Here is a 16,403-nt window from a genome sequence, read left to right as displayed (position 1 = left end):
TTGCAAGATGGTTAAGGACTCAGCTGCTCGGATTGAGTTGAGCAGGTCATTCCACCAGGAGGGAACATTTAATTTAAAAGTCTGTGAAAGTGATTTTGTGCCTCTTTGGGATGGCCCAATAAAGCGATGTTCACTTGCAGAATGCAAGCTTCTAAAGGGCACATAATTCTGAAGTAATGAATTTAGGTAAACTGGTGCAGAGCCAGCGGTGGTTTTGTAGGGAAACATTAATGCCTTGAATTTTATGCGAGCAGCAATTGGTAGCCAGTGTGACATGCATTCTTTTTGGCTCATTAAAAATTAATCTTGCTGCCGCGTTCTGGATTTATTGTAAAGGTTTGATAGAACTGGCTGGAAGACTTGCCAAGAGAGCATTGCAATAGTCTAGCCTGGACAGAACAAGAGCTTATACAAGGAGTTGTGAAGCATGTTCCGAAAGAAAGGGCCTGATCTTCTTGATGTTGAATAAAGCTAATCTGCAGGACCGGGCAGTTTTAGCAATGTGGTCTGAGAAAGTCAGCTGATAATCATAACTCCAAGGTTTCTGGCTGTTTTTGAAGGAGTTGTGCCTAACTGGATGGTGAAATTGTGATGAAACGATGGGTTTGATGGAACCACAAGCAGTGCTGTCTTGGCAAGGTTGAGTTGAAGGTGATAGTCCTTCATCCAGCAAGAAATGTCTGTTAGACAAGCTGAGATGTGAGCAGCTATCGTCGGATCATCAGGATGGAATGAGAGGTAGAGTTGAGTGTCATCAGCATAGCAGTGATATGAAAAGCCATGTTTCTGAATGACAGAACCTAGTGATGACAGAGAAGAAACGTGGTCCAAGAACTGAGCCCTGAGGCACTCCAGTAGTAAGATGTTGTGACTTGGACACCTCACCTCTCAAGATACCTTACCTCTGAGAGGTAAGACTCAAACCACTGGAGTGTGGTTCCTGATATGCCCTTTGCCAATAGGATTGACAGGCGGATCTGGTGGATAACCGTGTCAAAAGCAGCGGACAGGTCCAGCAAGATATTGAAGATTTGGAATCTGCTCTTGCCAATCTTAGGGCTTCAACAACTGAAAGCTAGGCAGTCTCGGTTGAATGTCCACTTCTGAAACCAGACTAGTTGCTGTCGAGGAGGTTGTTCTGTGTGAGAAAGACAGATACTTGGTTGAACACAGCACGTTCAAGTGTTTTTGCAGTGAAAGGAAGAAGGGAAACCGGTCTGCAGTTCTCTAAAAGAGATGGGATAAGGGTGGTTTTCTTAAGTAGTGGGGTTATATGAGCCTATTTAAATGCTGAGGGGAAAACACCTACTACTAGCCTACTACTAATAATAAAAACTTAGAAAAAAACACTTGCCTCCTATTGCTGCAACGCTGTATGCTGAAGTAAATGAAAATCATTTCCCTGCTGAAACAAACAGCTAAAACCAGCCTAAGCTGGTTGGCTGGTTTTAGTTGGTCTTCCAGCCTGGTCTTAGCTGGTCATAGCTGGTCAGCAAGCTGGTTTTAGAGGGGTTTTGGACACTTTTTGGATACCAGCTGGAATGGCCAGCTAAAACCAGCTACCCCCAGCTTTAACCAGCTAAGACCATCCAACCGGCCTAGGCTGTTTTTTTCAGCAGGGTTTTATTCACCCCATTTGTCGTTCTAAACCTGCCTGACTTACTTTCCTCTGTGGAATATGTCAGTAGATATTTGGAGAAAAGTAGGTCTTTTGTCCATGTAATGTAAGTTAATGGTAACCAAATTAAAGAAAAGAAAAGAATCTTTTGTGTTCTTCAGCAGACAGGGAGTCATATACTCTCCAGTACAGTAGGTGGCGGAATGTGATTCGTATTAACATGCGCCTGGGCAGCTGATGCTGTCTCCCGTGACCGTCTCTATTGTGCTCCATAGGCCAATGCCTAACTGTCATGGACAGATTTCGCTTGTATTTCTGGATGTTATCAGAGGACAAACCCGGACTCTCTGAAGACGATTGAGAAAAAGCAGGTGTGTTTCAGGATTATGTGAAATAACTGAGCTAGCAGCTAACGTTAGCCAACACTACTATTTGCTTAATTTAGTGCTCATTTTAACAACGAGCTGCTATCAGTTTACTCTCATATCCATACATATTTCGTTCTCCTGTTTTTATTGTTAGGACATACAATGTATCGTTAGGTTATTATGACACCCATACAAGCTTTACATAAAAGTCGTTCTTTGTCTTATTAGTAAAACTGGATTTATTGTGTTAACTAATGCTTTATGTTTAAAAAGGATGTAAACTAGACCGTTTTGAAGCAAATGTTTTGCTCTTCTCTCAGGTTTAGTTGAACCAAAACTGCTGATGATGGTCATACTTTATTATCATTATTATTATTATTGCCTCTCCGTAGCAATTCCTTCAAAATACAACCTGTGCCAAACAAATAAATAATAACCAAAAGCAAAGGCAGTCATGTGTTAGTCAGTTTCTCATAAATAGTAAATGTTGCAGATTACGTTTATTATTACATGACTGCTGCTTAAAGTTTGCTTAGGATTTAAAAAAAAAACTTTAAGGAGATGAATTTTCTGAAATTGCCACATTTTTTATGTCTTAAACTCAATATACTTGCATATTAATGATTGTTCGTGTTTGTCTTTTTATATTTATATCCAGGGTTTGGAGGGTTACTTTTAAAATGTATTCCATTACAGTTACAAATTACTCCATTAAAAAAGTATTTAGTAACGTAATCCAAGTAGCCTACCACAATATGAATGTAAAGTAATCTGATTACTTTTAGATTCCTTCAAGTCACATATGTAAATAAAGAAAAAAGTAATATCAAAGTACTTTTATTTAATTGTGACATTAAATTTAAAACTAATAAAAACTATTAAACATTGTGTCTTGTTTCACCATTCTAGATATTACAGCCCGTATATATTTATATAATAGCCTATGCAGACATCTAGTGGCTATACAGTATCACAGTTTTATTTTGATGTTATTTTTAATGTTCAAGGAAAAAATAAATATAGTTTATACACAACATTAAAAAATATACACCATATACATATTAGTCTTTTTTAAAATAAGCCTACATGTTGAAATGTATGTGAAATGCTGTGATCTTTATTTATTTCATCGACTGATCCGTGTCTCCCGTGTTAATTTCTACATTTTCCAGACTTGTGGTTGCATTTCGGGGCAAAGCAAAAAAAAAACAGTGTCGAACAACAATATAAAATGTGGGAAACTATTAATTGGTTATTCTACAATTAATTGTACTACAAATTATACTACAACTGGAAAATACTGCAAATTGATCAACTGCTCAGCGTGATGACATTTAATGTCTACGACAGTGCCTGTAGTCCCCATTTAGCAACTCGTTAGCAACAGTCTTTTTTAAGAAACGTTACCGTTTAAAAAATCATTAGTGGGATGTAACTGGTGTGTTTTAAGTCGTAGAATAAAACGTGAAATTAACTTGAGCTTGTGTGAACCACGGACCTTATTTTAGGGGATTTAATCAAACTCCTGTAAGTGTGAAAATACTAACTCGCTTCCAGGTTTTTGCCTACAAAGTGACGTCACAGTTCTACCACTCTATTAAACAGTCCCCTTAAGACACAACTTTGTTTTCAATCCTGTCAAAAATTAAATGTGTTGCTACCCTGACTAAGGTCAGTACTTAGAAGTCTGATTCTGTATACACAATGTGGCTGGATTTTGTCGTCTCTCTTTTTTTAAGCATTAAATAGTTCCTCATCTTATTTATCTATTATCCATTATTTTCAGGTCATGGATTTCCCAGGGCATTTTGAGCAGATCTTCCAGCAGTTGAACTACCAGCGGCTGCATGGACAGCTTTGCGACTGTGTGATCATGGTTGGTAGTCGACATTTCAAGGCCCACCGTGCCGTGCTGTCCGCCTGTAGTACGCATTTCCGAGCCCTGTTTACTGCTGCTGAGGGAGACGCCAGTACAAGGATGATCCACCTGGACTCAGAAGTAGTGACAGCTGAAGCATTTGCTGCACTCATGGACATGATGTACACGTCCACGCTGATGCTAGGAGAGAGTAACGTGATGGATGTCTTGCTGGCGGCTTCTCATCTGCATCTAAACGCTGTGGTGAAAGCCTGTAAGCACTACCTTACAACTCGTACTCTACCCATGTCTCCTCCGGCAGACCGTAGTGGTCAGCAACACGCCGAGCAGCAGCAAGCAGCAGCGGCTGCGAATTCTCATTTCCAGCGCTCATTTCTGCTGCAACAGCTCGGCCTGAGCCTGGTCAGTTCTGCCCTGAGTGGCGCTGAAGATGGAGGAATGGGGACCGGTAGGAGAACGGGTTCAGCGTGCGGTAGCGGGTTGGTGGATCAGCACGCTTCTCACCCAACACGCCGTTTCCTGAAGCGCAAACAGCCCTTGTCCCTGATCGCTTCGGAACGGGGGAGGCCACGTCTTTCCACGCAGGTAGAGGGGATTGTGGGGGAATCTGGGAATCGAGTGGGTGGAGAGGAGCTTCTGTCTCCAGATTCCCATAGTAAAATGGTGGATGAGGTCGTCGCTGGGGTCATTCCAGGGGATGATGGAGGTTTACTAGAGCAAGATGAGTACCGAAGGGGACTGACCCATGAAGACATGCAGCTTCCCAGTCAGTCAGATGGAGGAAGGGGAGCAGGACCGGAAAAAACATTGCTGCTGCCACACAAAGAGGAGTACCCGGATGAGAGCCATCACCACACCGAGGGGATGAAGATAAAGAACGGAGGTGAGGACGAAGAGGAGCAGCAGCAGCACATGCAGGTCGTGGTGAAGAGTGAGCCACTGAGTTCACCAGAGGCTGTTGATGAGACTAGCGATGTTACATCTCAGGCAGAAGGGAGTGACCAGGTAATTAAAAAAATAAAGTATTTTGTTACTGGATTTTAGGTACACCTGTTTTGTGAGTTTTGCCATATTGTCCCTGTTAAGTATTTTGCTTCCTAAATTGCCCCTTGAAACAAACTGCATGCCTCTCCATTTAAGCAAAGTAGTAGTCAATTTATAACAATTTTTAAGAGGCAATGCTGTCATGATATCATGTCAATCAAGATCTACAGTTCAATTTATTATTATTTTCCATTTTTTTATTTATATATTGTTTCTGAAAAAAAGTACTCTACTGTTTAAATGTTTGAGGTCAGTAATATTTTTCTTCCTGATAGAAATTAATATGCATTGAATATGCAGAATTGAAAAAAAGAAGTTATTCTTTTGAATTTTTTTGTTTAAGAAAGAATATTGTTTTTGCTGTTGATAAAAAATGTTTCTTGAGCACCTAATAATCATACAGAATAAAGTTACATTTATTAGAATAAAAATATATTTTAAAATATAAAAGTTATATTGAATTGTAATAATATTTCACAGTATTTCTATTTTTGAGTACTTTTGATCACATGCAGTCTTGGCAAGCATAAGAGACTTTTTTTAAAAGAAATTAAAAAAAATTTAAACCTCATACCAACCTAAACAAAAGAGCAAGAATGTTACATTTGTCAGATTATTTTTTTGTTAACAAAAGGAGCAAAACTTGTGATACAATTTTTCTAGATTTTAGATATTTGCTAGGTTATTTTCTTTATTTTTTTAAAACAAGAGAATCAAAATTTACAATAGGTTTGTTGTTTCATTTTACTTCTGGTTCAAAATGTGTTGTCATGCATATTGCCTAGGTAGAAAATAGTTGCCTGGGGTGGTACCAATATGTCCAACAAATAAACGGACTTGCATTTAAGGGACTCTAAATAATTAGTGTGGTGTTTCCTCAGGTGGAGCCAGTTGGAGAAAAGCTGGAATTGAGTCCTGAGGGCAGTGAGCGCAGCTACTCCGATCCCCAGCCCAGCTCTGGGCTGCTGATTAAAGGAAACAAGGGGATAGGAGCAGCAGAAGACAGAGGAAGAGGAGAGGAGCTCTCCTGCAGTGATGTTCTTGAGTCCTCCTCTGGACTGCATATCTCCAGTTTCTTCAGCGCGAAGGCCTTTGCTGGCAGAGGGACATCATCTAACCTTGCTAACAGTGTTGACAATGTTCCCAACACTACAACCGGAGAGTTTCAAGCAGACCATGATTCTGCTCGCTTCTTCCTCCCAACCGATTCCATCAACACTTCATCTTCCTCTCTGCAGCTCCTTCCAGGCGAAGCACAGGTCTGCTCTGACCTGCAGCCAGAGTCCCTTCTTCTGCGGCCACTGCATGATGGGATAGCATCATCCTCTTCATTTGCAGCATCCCGTGGTGGATCGGTGGACCAGCTTGCGCTGGAGTTCCAGCGAAACATTTTGGGATTACAGACCTTCCCTCGTTCATCCAGGGGTGGTGCCGGAGGGTGCCAAGCATACCGGCGCATCGCTCCCAAAGTTCCACCAGGAGGTGCTTCAACACTTACAGACAGCCCTCAGCAGCTTGATGCTGCCTCCTCGTCCTCTTCTTCCTCAGTGCTTCTTAATGGAGTAAACTTAATGGAGAGTTCTGTTACCGTAGGTCAAAATGTTGGCAGCTCCAACTTGAACCCGCTACCACAGTTGACAAGAGCCTCTGCAGATGTTCTGTCAAAATGTAAGAAGGCACTGTCCGAGCACAACGTGCTTGTGGTTGAAGGTGCCAGGAAGTATGCCTGCAAGATCTGCTGTAAGACGTTCCTTACTCTGACGGACTGCAAGAAACACATCCGAGTTCATACGGGAGAGCGCCCATACGCCTGTCTGAAATGCGGCAAACGCTTTAGTCAGTCCAGTCACTTGTACAAGCACTCGAAAACAACCTGCTTACGATGGCAGAGCAGTGATATGTCTAACGGCCTGCTCTAATTCAGCACAACTGCAGGCACCATACAAGCATGACTGGTTTCTGACTGTTCCTACTCTACTGAGTGGGCAGATCTGTACTCTGTAATCTCACATCCACCATTATAGTAGGTATAGTAACTTTTTTTTAGGTGTTTCATGGCTGTAGTATGTTGTTAACATGCTTCCAATTAACATGCCATCAATGGTACAAATTACAGGGATAGTTCACATAGAAATGTTCCAAACCTGTGTGACCTAAAAAAAAAAAGTTTTTACATTTTTGTTTGGTTGGGGTTTAAAAAAAAAAATGCAATAAACGTCAATGGGGTCCAATGTCTGTTTGTTTTTATCGACAAATACATTTTAATCATTCTGTTGTGTTCCTGCAGAAGAAGAAAGTCATACAGGTTTGGAACATGAGGGTGAGTAAATGATAACAGAATTTTCCTTTTTGGGTGGACTGTCTCTTCAAGTTTCAAAATGATTTTAAACGGACTGAAATGGAGAGGTCTGCTTTGAGAGTTGCAAACAGATGTCAGACAGATCCTTAGTAGCTCAATCCTGTGTCCTGATGATAGACGCTTGCTGTGGAATTCAGAATTGTATTATCAGCTGTGTACTGTTGAAGTATTTTAGCTTCTGAGGTCCTGGAGTCTAAAAGGTTGAGAAGCACTGCTTTAAGTTCCAGTGGTTTAAGTTATAAAACAAAGTGAGCTACCTGCCTGTCTATATAGGCAGCCACTAAGGCAGCATCCTTAGAGCTCAAATTAAAACTCACATTGGAACATCTGGAAGGAACATGGACAGTTGCATTTTTGTGTTTCCCCAAGAAACACTGATAAAACTTTTGCATTCTCTCGCAAAGCTTTTGCCTTACTTTTGCCCCAAAAAACTTTGTGCTTTTTTGGCAAACTTATATATTAGTGGTTTTGCCTTTGCTAACACAAAGTTTCTCAGGTGAACTGAAACCTTGCTAAGTTTTTAGGGAGAACACAAAACTCGAAAGCTTTGAAATATAATTGTTCCTTCCATCTAATTTTTCCCAATCACCATGTCCCTTTAGGCCCTCTGTATAACTTAGTTAATTCCAAAGGAGTTTGACTCAAAGTCCATTTTGTTGAAACACTTTGTCTCTTGGCTGTCGATTAACACAAAATGATTATTGTTTTCTAAATACAGTAATCATTATGGTGTATTCTTGAAAATATGAATGCGGTAAGACATAAATTATGTTCCTTTTGCAAGAAGAGGTAATTGTAGGAATTTCTTTTACTAAAGCACTGTGTATTTGTGCCTGTTTCTGTTGTATTCGGATTTCTTACAGTATATTGACAAAGGCAGATAGAAATCATGCACCGAGCTAAATGGACATTTAGCGTGACATCCTGAGACCATCCTCTGTTTTGCTTCTGGTAATGCTTATGTTGATGCCCCTGTGGCTGAAATTGATATCAGCACTGAGAGAATGGTTGACTACAGTGTTTATGGGTACACATTTTCCATATAAGCATTTCCTAAAGAACGTGCTTACTGATTAACTTCATGTCGACAAATTTTAATAGTAGCTGTTGGTGATGAGGTTGTCACTTTAGAAAAGTCTGTTACATTCATGTGTCTTTTTTCACCTTCCACTGCACAGAGAGAAATCCATTATGTAAAAATTGCACCTTTAGTCTTTAAGGCTTTAATGTTTTATGGTTTATGGAGTAATACGTGCTAAACAAATAGAATCTTAAAAATGAACCTGCTGTAAATGAAAATAGATGTTCAGTCATTGTATTAGTGGTTATGGATACTGTTAGGGGTAATGTAACAGTCTTGTCCTAGTAGTTTGTGTGGAGTCTTGTCTTCTGTGATGTGTTTGATGCTGTACTGAGAGGAGTCCTTAAATGCTCAAACTAATTATAACCGTTAAGATTTAGAAGCTGCTTCATTAAACACATTCCAACCTGTAAATAAGCTGTTACTGCAGAATTTAGCATTTTATTTATGCCATCTTTTATTTAACTGTAGTAATGTTTTTTTTTTCTTTGGTGAATATTGCCCCTGTTTGATTCTGGATATGAAAAATCATCATCTAACCCCTCATTAAATATTAAATATGACTAAATTTTAAATAAAATGGAGACATTTAAGTCTAAATTATTGTACTTTATTATATTATTTTTTTTCCTTCAAATTATTCATCAAGAATGTGTGATTATGTGCCTGTGCCTGAGTGTTTTTTTTACATGAATGTTGAAACATGAGTGTTTAGGAAATAGTTCTGTTACAACATTCCATCAATTAAATATACTGGGGATGTCCGAAATCCAAAACGAATGAATTGAATTTACACATTAATTGTCATGTAACAGTTGACCTTACATTTATGTACATATCATGTGTTAAATGTAACTAATCATACAGGACTTTTTCTTTAAATTACCTGAATTACAATGGAAGTGAAACAACTGCCTTATGTGATTTATTATTATTATTATTATTATATTTTTTGTACTAAGACCCTTAGATCTAGAAATGCCAAAATTGAAGGCATTAATGTGAGTCTGTGTAATGGCTATTAACTGCACATTGTTAGAGCACTCTTTTTTTTTTCTTTTTTTTTTTTTCTACTGGTTTAAAAAAAGAATTAAGTGAATAAAATCATGAAGAATGATATACGTTCAGTCTGTCGTTTCATTAATGTATTAATGTGTTTCTCTTATTTGAAAACAGATGACTAAAGTGTTCTAAACTGGCAACATATTTAAGGAGTGAAAGACTTGCATGAATATTGCTGGTCTTAGCAAAGTTTGCTCTTTGTAGATCATTGATCTCAGAATGTGAACCTTGCCTGTGTGCTCACAAACACTGGGCTTTTGATGTTAGAGAACAAACATGAGTTCAACATTGTTTTTTTTTTTTTTTTTTAAAGAAGTAGTTCATCTAAATATATGTATATACAGTGACCTCCAAACTTATTGGAACAGTAAGGCCAATTCCTTTATTTTTGCTGTAGACTGAAAACATTTGGGTTTGACATCAAAAGATGAATATGAGATGAGAGACTAACATTTCAGCTTTTATTTACAGGTATTTTCATCTGGATCTGATATACAATTTAGAAGATAGCACCTTTTGTTTGAACCCACCCATTATTCATGTTACCAAAAGTATTGGAAAATGTGACTGACAGGTGTGTTTTGTTGCCCTGGTGTGTCCTATTAATTGATTATTCAAACAATAAATAGCACTGAATGTCTGCGCTCAGTTTCAGATCCGGGCAGACTGCATTTATAGTTAGACGTGTAACCAACATGAAAACCAGAGAGGTGTCTATGGGTGAAAAACGAGCAATTGTGAAGCTGAGAGAAGATGAAAAATCAATCAAACCATTGCACAAACACTGCCAATAGCAAGTACAACCATTTGGAATCTCCTGAGGAAGAAAGAAACCACTGGTGTACTAAGTAACACATCTCAAACGGGTAGATCAAGGAAAACATCTGCAGTTGATGACAGAAACATTGTGACAGCTGTAAAGAAAGACCCTAAAACAACTGTTAGTGACATCAGGAACAACCTCCAGAGGGCAGGAGTGAAGGTATCACAATCTACTGTTCGCAGCAGACTTCATGAACAAAAGTACAGAGGCTACACCAGACGATGCAAACCACTCATTAGCAAGAAGAATAGGAGACGAGCCTCAAAAATTCTGGGACAAGGTTTTATGGACTGATTTTATGGACCAAAGTGATGGAAAGGCTAAAGTGTGGAGAAAGAAAGGATCTGCTCATGATCCCAAACATACAAGCTCATCTGAAACACAGTGTACACAGGTGTACATTATAGTACACATTACACAAGTAATGGCTTGGGCTTTCATCGCTTCTTCTGGGACAGGCTCATTAATCTTCATTAATGATGTAACACATGATGGCAGCAGCTAAATTAACTCAAAAGTCTACAGAAATATTTTGTCTGACAATTTACAGAAAGATGCAACCAAACTGATTGTGAGATCCTTCATCATGCAGCAAGATAATGACCCAAAACACACAAGAAGTGAAGAAGAAGTGGAAGGTTTTAGACTGGCCAAGTCAATCTCCACACTTAAACCCTGTAGAGTATGCATTTTACCTGCTAAAGAAGAGACTGAAGGGAGTAACCCCCCAAAACTGAAAGAGGCTGAGGTGAAAGTCTGGAAAAGCATCACAAAAGAAGAATGCAAAAGTTTGGTGATGTCAACGGGTCACAGGCTTGATGCAGTTATTGAAGGCAAAGAATTTGCAACTAAATATTAAGTCTTTTTCACTTTAATCTGTTAATTCTATCTGTTCCAATACTTTTGGTAACATGAAAAATGGGTGGGTTCAAACAAAAGGTGCTATCTTCTAAGTTGTGTATCAGATCCAGATGAAAATCCCTGTAAATAAAAGATGAAATGTTAATCTCTCATCTCATATTCATCCTTTGATGTCAAACCCAAATGTTTTCAGTCTACAGCAAAAATAAAAGAATTGGCCTTACTGTTCCAATACTTTTGGAGGGCACTATATATAAATTATCAGCCAATTTTAGACTTTTTTTTTTATTTATTGGTATCTGTCAACATTTTATTATTAATTGTGATGGAAATTTTCATTTAGATTACCTTTGCCATCATTTACTGAAACACTAATATTCAAAAACTGGAAATGAATACCCATTTTTTATTCTGAACATTGTAATGGTGTGATGTCAAAAAGTTGTAGCGTTGAAAATGATTTAATATTTTATGGTTTATTTTGTTAATTCTTTTAGATAAAATTTTACAGATTGGCCAGTTATTGGTTATAACATGTAAATAGTTCATTTGTCTCTTTCTTTGGTCATTTGGGGTCACTATGAACTGTACTCCTATGAAAAATAGCTGTGAAGATGTGTGCCCCAAAGTAGATTTTTAATTTTCGTCTTAATTAACTGTCTAGTTTTACAGTTTAAGTTCTTTAGGCATGGGTTCTCCCCTGAGTCCAGCCAGCAGGTTGTTGGCAGCAAGAGCAGACATGGCGTTCCGTGTCGTATATGAAGCACTGGCAATGTGGGGAAGAATCACTGCAGATATAAACATAAACACAGAATATCAGACCTGTCAAATACTTTAATGAAATACATACAGGCATGCACGCTTACCGCAGTTTTTGAGTGTGAAAAGAGGATGGTGTGTGGGCAGTGGTTCAGGTGTGGTGACATCCAGCCCAGCTCCCGCGATCAGACCGGTAGACAGGGCTTCATACAGATCCTCCTGATTAACCACTCCACCTCTTTACAATAACAACACAATGAGAGTCATGCACGGAAGTGCCTTTTTGGGAATAAAGCCACTCGTATACACCAATACTTTGATTATGAATACAATGAACAGTCTATGAACATTAATAAGTAACAATGACATATGTCTTCATATATATACTGTAAGACAAAAAAAAAAGAGGTAATTTTCAGCCAGGACATGATCTGTTAGGTTTACAGATTTTCCTTTAACCCTAAAACACAATAGAATGCAAAATAAAAAAATAAATTATACAGAAAATTAATTCATATCGCAGTACATTGTTCCGTATTTTTAAGGACTTATCTTAGGGGTGTATTCACACCAGGAAAGTCCACTAGTTCACTTGCTTTGGTCTGGACCAAATACAATGTTGATTTATTAATATTTTTTGGTTTGTTTGGTTCGGTTCGCTTTCACACTGCCCTTTTTGCAAGTCAATCAGAAATTGTAAACAAAACCACAGGTGTGCTAAGGTCATCCATTCATTGGGTCATCCATTCAACCGTACCAGATTTCGTTTGGAACTGCACCGAGACCACCTCTTCAGCTGGGTCTCGGTACGGTTGATTGGTCTGCACCCAAGTGCAATTGCTGTTTTCACACCTGCCCAAAAGATCCGCACCAAAGGGGGAAACAAACTTGAGTTCGAGTCAATCGAACCAAACAAGACAGGTGTGAATACACCCTTAGAGTGTAAGGTGTATTAAACATGCACATATGTCCTGCACCCTATAGTTACACAAGTGTCAAATGCTCAATTTCAAGCGGTATTTGCTGCAAATATTCTTTTTCGCCTCTCAAATGTAATTTTTTTCCTCCTGCAAAAATAAAGTTGATTAATTGTAATTGAAAGATCACAAACACCTGAAATTGGAGCAAAAGTAACAAAAATGTCCCTTATATATACTATAATAATATATATAAAATAAGCATTTTGTTTATCAGACTCCTTTGTGTAGGTTCAGTAATTTCACTTTAATGGCACTGAATAGGTTCTTTTCATTGCCATTGAAGTGAAATAACTGAACATAAACTTGGGAGCCTGAGAAAAATGCTAATTTTAGAAGAAAATTTCAGACTGCACTTTGCATCGGAAATCTTCAAATAATACTAAAATAACACTGGAAAGAATGTATTAGCTTACCTGCTTGTGTTGATGAAGATGGCGTTTTTCTTCATCTTGGAGAAGAGATTCCAATTGCAGATCCCATGAGTCTCTGGAGTCAGAGCACAGCATACAGCCAGGAAATCAGACTGCTTGGCCAGCTCATCAAAAGAGACTAAAAACACACACGCAGGTCAATTGTATGCTACCTTGCAACTCCAACTCTCTTGAAAATTCTTTGAAGGTTCTGAGATCTTCCCACCATATTCTGCCTTTATCATATTTGCGAGCTCAGGTCTCGGTGCCACATCTGTGTAGATGAAGTTCTTCACTTTAAATGGCTTCAGACGCTCAGCGATAGCCACACCTACCCAGCACACACACATACACCACACAACCTTAACTTAATGCAACATATGATCCCCAACTTCCTGAACTAATTAATGATTCAGAAATTACATAGAATCATAAAGCCATCATATTCCTTACCAATCCTCCCAAGTCCCAAGATGCCAACTGTGCTGTTTGCAAGTTCATGACCACATAGCCATAAAGTTCTCCATGTTCCCCAGCCACCCCTAAACACAAGTATGAATCAGTATGGATCAGTGCATAATTAGCAAATATGTGAGTGTTCATAGTTATTTTTAGTACGTTTTAGCCTCATGTGTGGCCTCAATGAGTCTTCTGGATGTAGTGAGTAACAAGGCAACAGTCAATTCAGCCACACTATCGGTCAGAACATCTGGAGTATATCCTACACGGATTCCCCTGGGAAAACACACAAGCCTAAGTCAGCACACTTTAAGAAATTCAAATCTAAATTTTACTCACACAACTGACCTTTTCTTGAGCTCATCCAGAGAAAGATGATCAAAGCCCACTGACATAGTGCTGATGACTTTTAGATTTGGACCTGCATTATTGAGACACATTCAGTATGGCACTGTATTCGTCCTGATTTGTTTCAACCTACTGATCCTACGTCGCAAGCTAACCTGCAGCTTCCAATAAATGTGCATCAATCTTCTCTGTGAGTACACATAGAATTCCATCACAACCTTTGACCTTTTTCAGCAGCTCCACTCGTGGCACAGGGTCATCAGAGTCCCACATCTCAAACTGCACCCTGGGATTGTGTGGGTTGAATTAAGAGAAGGTTGAAGAGTGAGAGAAATATGTGAGAAAAAAAGGCAGTTCAATGATTTATGTGTATTTGACTCAATTAAATCTCCATAAACTGAAAAGTAGAAGCCCACAAACTCCCAAAACAAATTAAACGAAAATGGCAAATCATCAAAATACATAGAATGTTTGTATTCTTTGACCCCAAAAATTGCATTTTTATTCACTTATATGTTTGTAAATCTGTATGGAAATTAATCTGATAAATGACTAATGTTCAGAATGAGAATGCTCAGCCAGTTGGTCAAAAGTTTTTTATTAACTTTGTTTCTTGCAGTATCTTCAGCTGAGCAGAGGTTCCAGCTGGAAGATGTTGAACAAATCTTTGGTTTAGAAAATATTTACCTTATTATGGTCTTTGTTTGTTAAACTTGCCTGTGTCCACATCATTGACTGTTAATATAATTAATTAAAATAGAAACCAAATATTCAAGATAGTTTCTTGTCGCAATATCTCGGGCAAAATTTCGATATTAAGCGAAATTCCTGATTGCACAATTCCATTTTGACAGCAAAAAGTTACCAAACAACGTTAAATGTGACAGCACCTTTACTTTGGCAGAGAGATTTTGGTAATACTTTTCGGTAACACTATTTTAAGCTGTCATTGTTATACATGTAACATGTACTTGCTATTGTAATAACAATAAATGATGCATAATTACATGTAAATAACCATAAACCAAACCCTAATCCTATAGTACATGTAGTTAATTAATATCAGTAGGCTACTTAAAATATAGGCTACTCAAACTTTGGGGTCATAACAAAGTTCAAATATACACTTAGGGCAAATAATAACCGTGGAAGAACACATTTGATGAAATTAGTTGGTGACCGCTTCAACCTACTGTCCGGATTTGCGGAGAATGTCCAGTCCGTCCGGAGGCACCTTGCGCGTCACATACACCTTCGGTAACGTGGACATTGCGCGATGAAATCCGGTGACGGTGCACGGGGCGATCCTCCGCAGTCTCCCGAGCGCTGCTCTACTGCACCACATTACGAGCAATACTAATCAATGCAGGGATCTGTGGTAAAGGATGACAGAAGCTGGGACAGTGTGTGGACAGTTTGAGGGGAGGAAACGAATGGGTGGTCTGTCTCTCCACACAACACAGCCAAAGAGCAAATATGTAGATACCTATGTTTTTTGTTTGTTTATTTGTTTTACATTCCAAAGTATCATAACTAATCACAGTGTGTGCCTCAAGTTCTGGTATCTGGTATCGATTTTGTTTCAGTCAATCATTAATCATCAGGGTCACAAGTATAGGCTATTGTATGAAAAGCAATGAATATTGAAATACACAAAAGAATAATTAATGAGTTTAAAACAGAATTCAATTTGCCTAGATCATAGATATGACAAACTATAGGCTATAGAAAAAATATAACAGACATTAATGTTCAACAAAAATAGGCTAACAAGAGAAAATAAACAAACAAACACAAATTTAGGATTTATGTTTATTTTCCATATAGGATTATAATTTTGAATAGGCTATATTTGCTGGAGTAGCAGTTCAAAGCTCCTCTAATGCAACCATGGGTTAGAATGTGTGTGTGTGTGTGTGTGTGTGTGTGTGTGTGTGTGTGTGTTCATATGAAGGTTTCTGGTCAATGTTTGATAGGTCTCTTTGTCAACACAAACACACACTTTTTTGACTCAACCAAACATGCACATGAAACAACTCTTAAGAAAACAGCACAAAACCCTAAGAGCAATAAGCCTTTGTAAATATACATTTACAGAATAGGCTAAGTGTAGCCTATATGGTGCTTACAAAAAGATGACAGCAATTTTTACAGAGGAGAATGACACCTACTGGGTTTGTGCTTATATATTTATTTATTTTCTTGATTATTTAAAAGGTTGATTTTGGTATATTTTTTATTTCAGAATTTTGAACTATGAGCATATAGCCTAGTAAAAAAACATGACAAATAATCATAGCAAATTACTACAGCCTTTAAAATTACTTAAAAAATGCATTATATAAAAACAAT

General features: G+C 38.2%; 2 protein-coding genes across 2 annotated transcripts; one reads left to right on the top strand and one right to left on the bottom strand.

Moving 5' to 3' along the window:
- Positions 1-1,840: 1,840 nt before the first annotated feature.
- Positions 1,841-7,174, top strand: LOC306874072 (zinc finger and BTB domain-containing protein 5-like). The gene is made up of 3 exons (XM_079423801.1): positions 1,841-1,989; positions 3,773-4,870; positions 5,791-7,174. Exons 2-3 carry the CDS (start codon positions 3,776-3,778, stop codon positions 6,826-6,828), a joined length of 2,133 nt encoding a protein of 710 aa, XP_079279927.1. The 5' UTR covers positions 1,841-1,989; positions 3,773-3,775; the 3' UTR covers positions 6,829-7,174.
- A 4,378-nt stretch (positions 7,175-11,552) lies between these two features.
- LOC306874073 (glyoxylate reductase/hydroxypyruvate reductase-like) lies at positions 11,553-15,497 on the bottom strand. The gene is made up of 9 exons (XM_079423802.1): positions 15,245-15,497; positions 14,207-14,337; positions 14,052-14,124; positions 13,863-13,979; positions 13,698-13,786; positions 13,471-13,575; positions 13,248-13,383; positions 11,962-12,092; positions 11,553-11,883 (listed from the first exon to the last, which is right to left on the bottom strand). Exons 1-9 carry the CDS (start codon positions 15,394-15,396, stop codon positions 11,762-11,764), a joined length of 1,056 nt encoding a protein of 351 aa, XP_079279928.1. The 5' UTR covers positions 15,397-15,497; the 3' UTR covers positions 11,553-11,761.
- Positions 15,498-16,403: the final 906 nt, after the last annotated feature.

The sequence above is a fragment of the Barbus barbus genome (genome assembly GCF_936440315.1).
Source record: "Barbus barbus genome assembly, chromosome: 8".
NCBI classification, from domain to species: Eukaryota; Metazoa; Chordata; class Actinopteri; order Cypriniformes; family Cyprinidae; genus Barbus; species Barbus barbus.
The sequence above is the reverse complement of the archived record's forward strand: the minus strand, read 5'-3'. Positions and strand labels throughout refer to the sequence as shown.

Bases quoted from the DNA above. Each gene is read 5' to 3' on its own strand.
- LOC306874072 (XM_079423801.1), top strand. From the start codon at position 3,776: ATGGATTTCCCAGGGCATTTTGAGCAGATCTTCCAGCAGTTGAACTAC. The intron at 4,871-5,790 runs GTAATTAAAAAA...GTGTTTCCTCAG, and splicing joins AGGCAGAAGGGAGTGACCAG to GTGGAGCCAGTTGGAGAAAA.
- LOC306874073 (XM_079423802.1), bottom strand. From the start codon at position 15,396: ATGTGGTGCAGTAGAGCAGCGCTCGGGAGACTGCGGAGGATCGCCCCG. The intron at 13,576-13,697 runs GTAAGGAATATG...TGTGCTGGGTAG, and splicing joins CTTGGGACTTGGGAGGATTG to GTGTGGCTATCGCTGAGCGT. The intron at 13,384-13,470 runs GTGGGAAGATCT...GTGTGTTTTTAG, and splicing joins TATGATAAAGGCAGAATATG to TCTCTTTTGATGAGCTGGCC.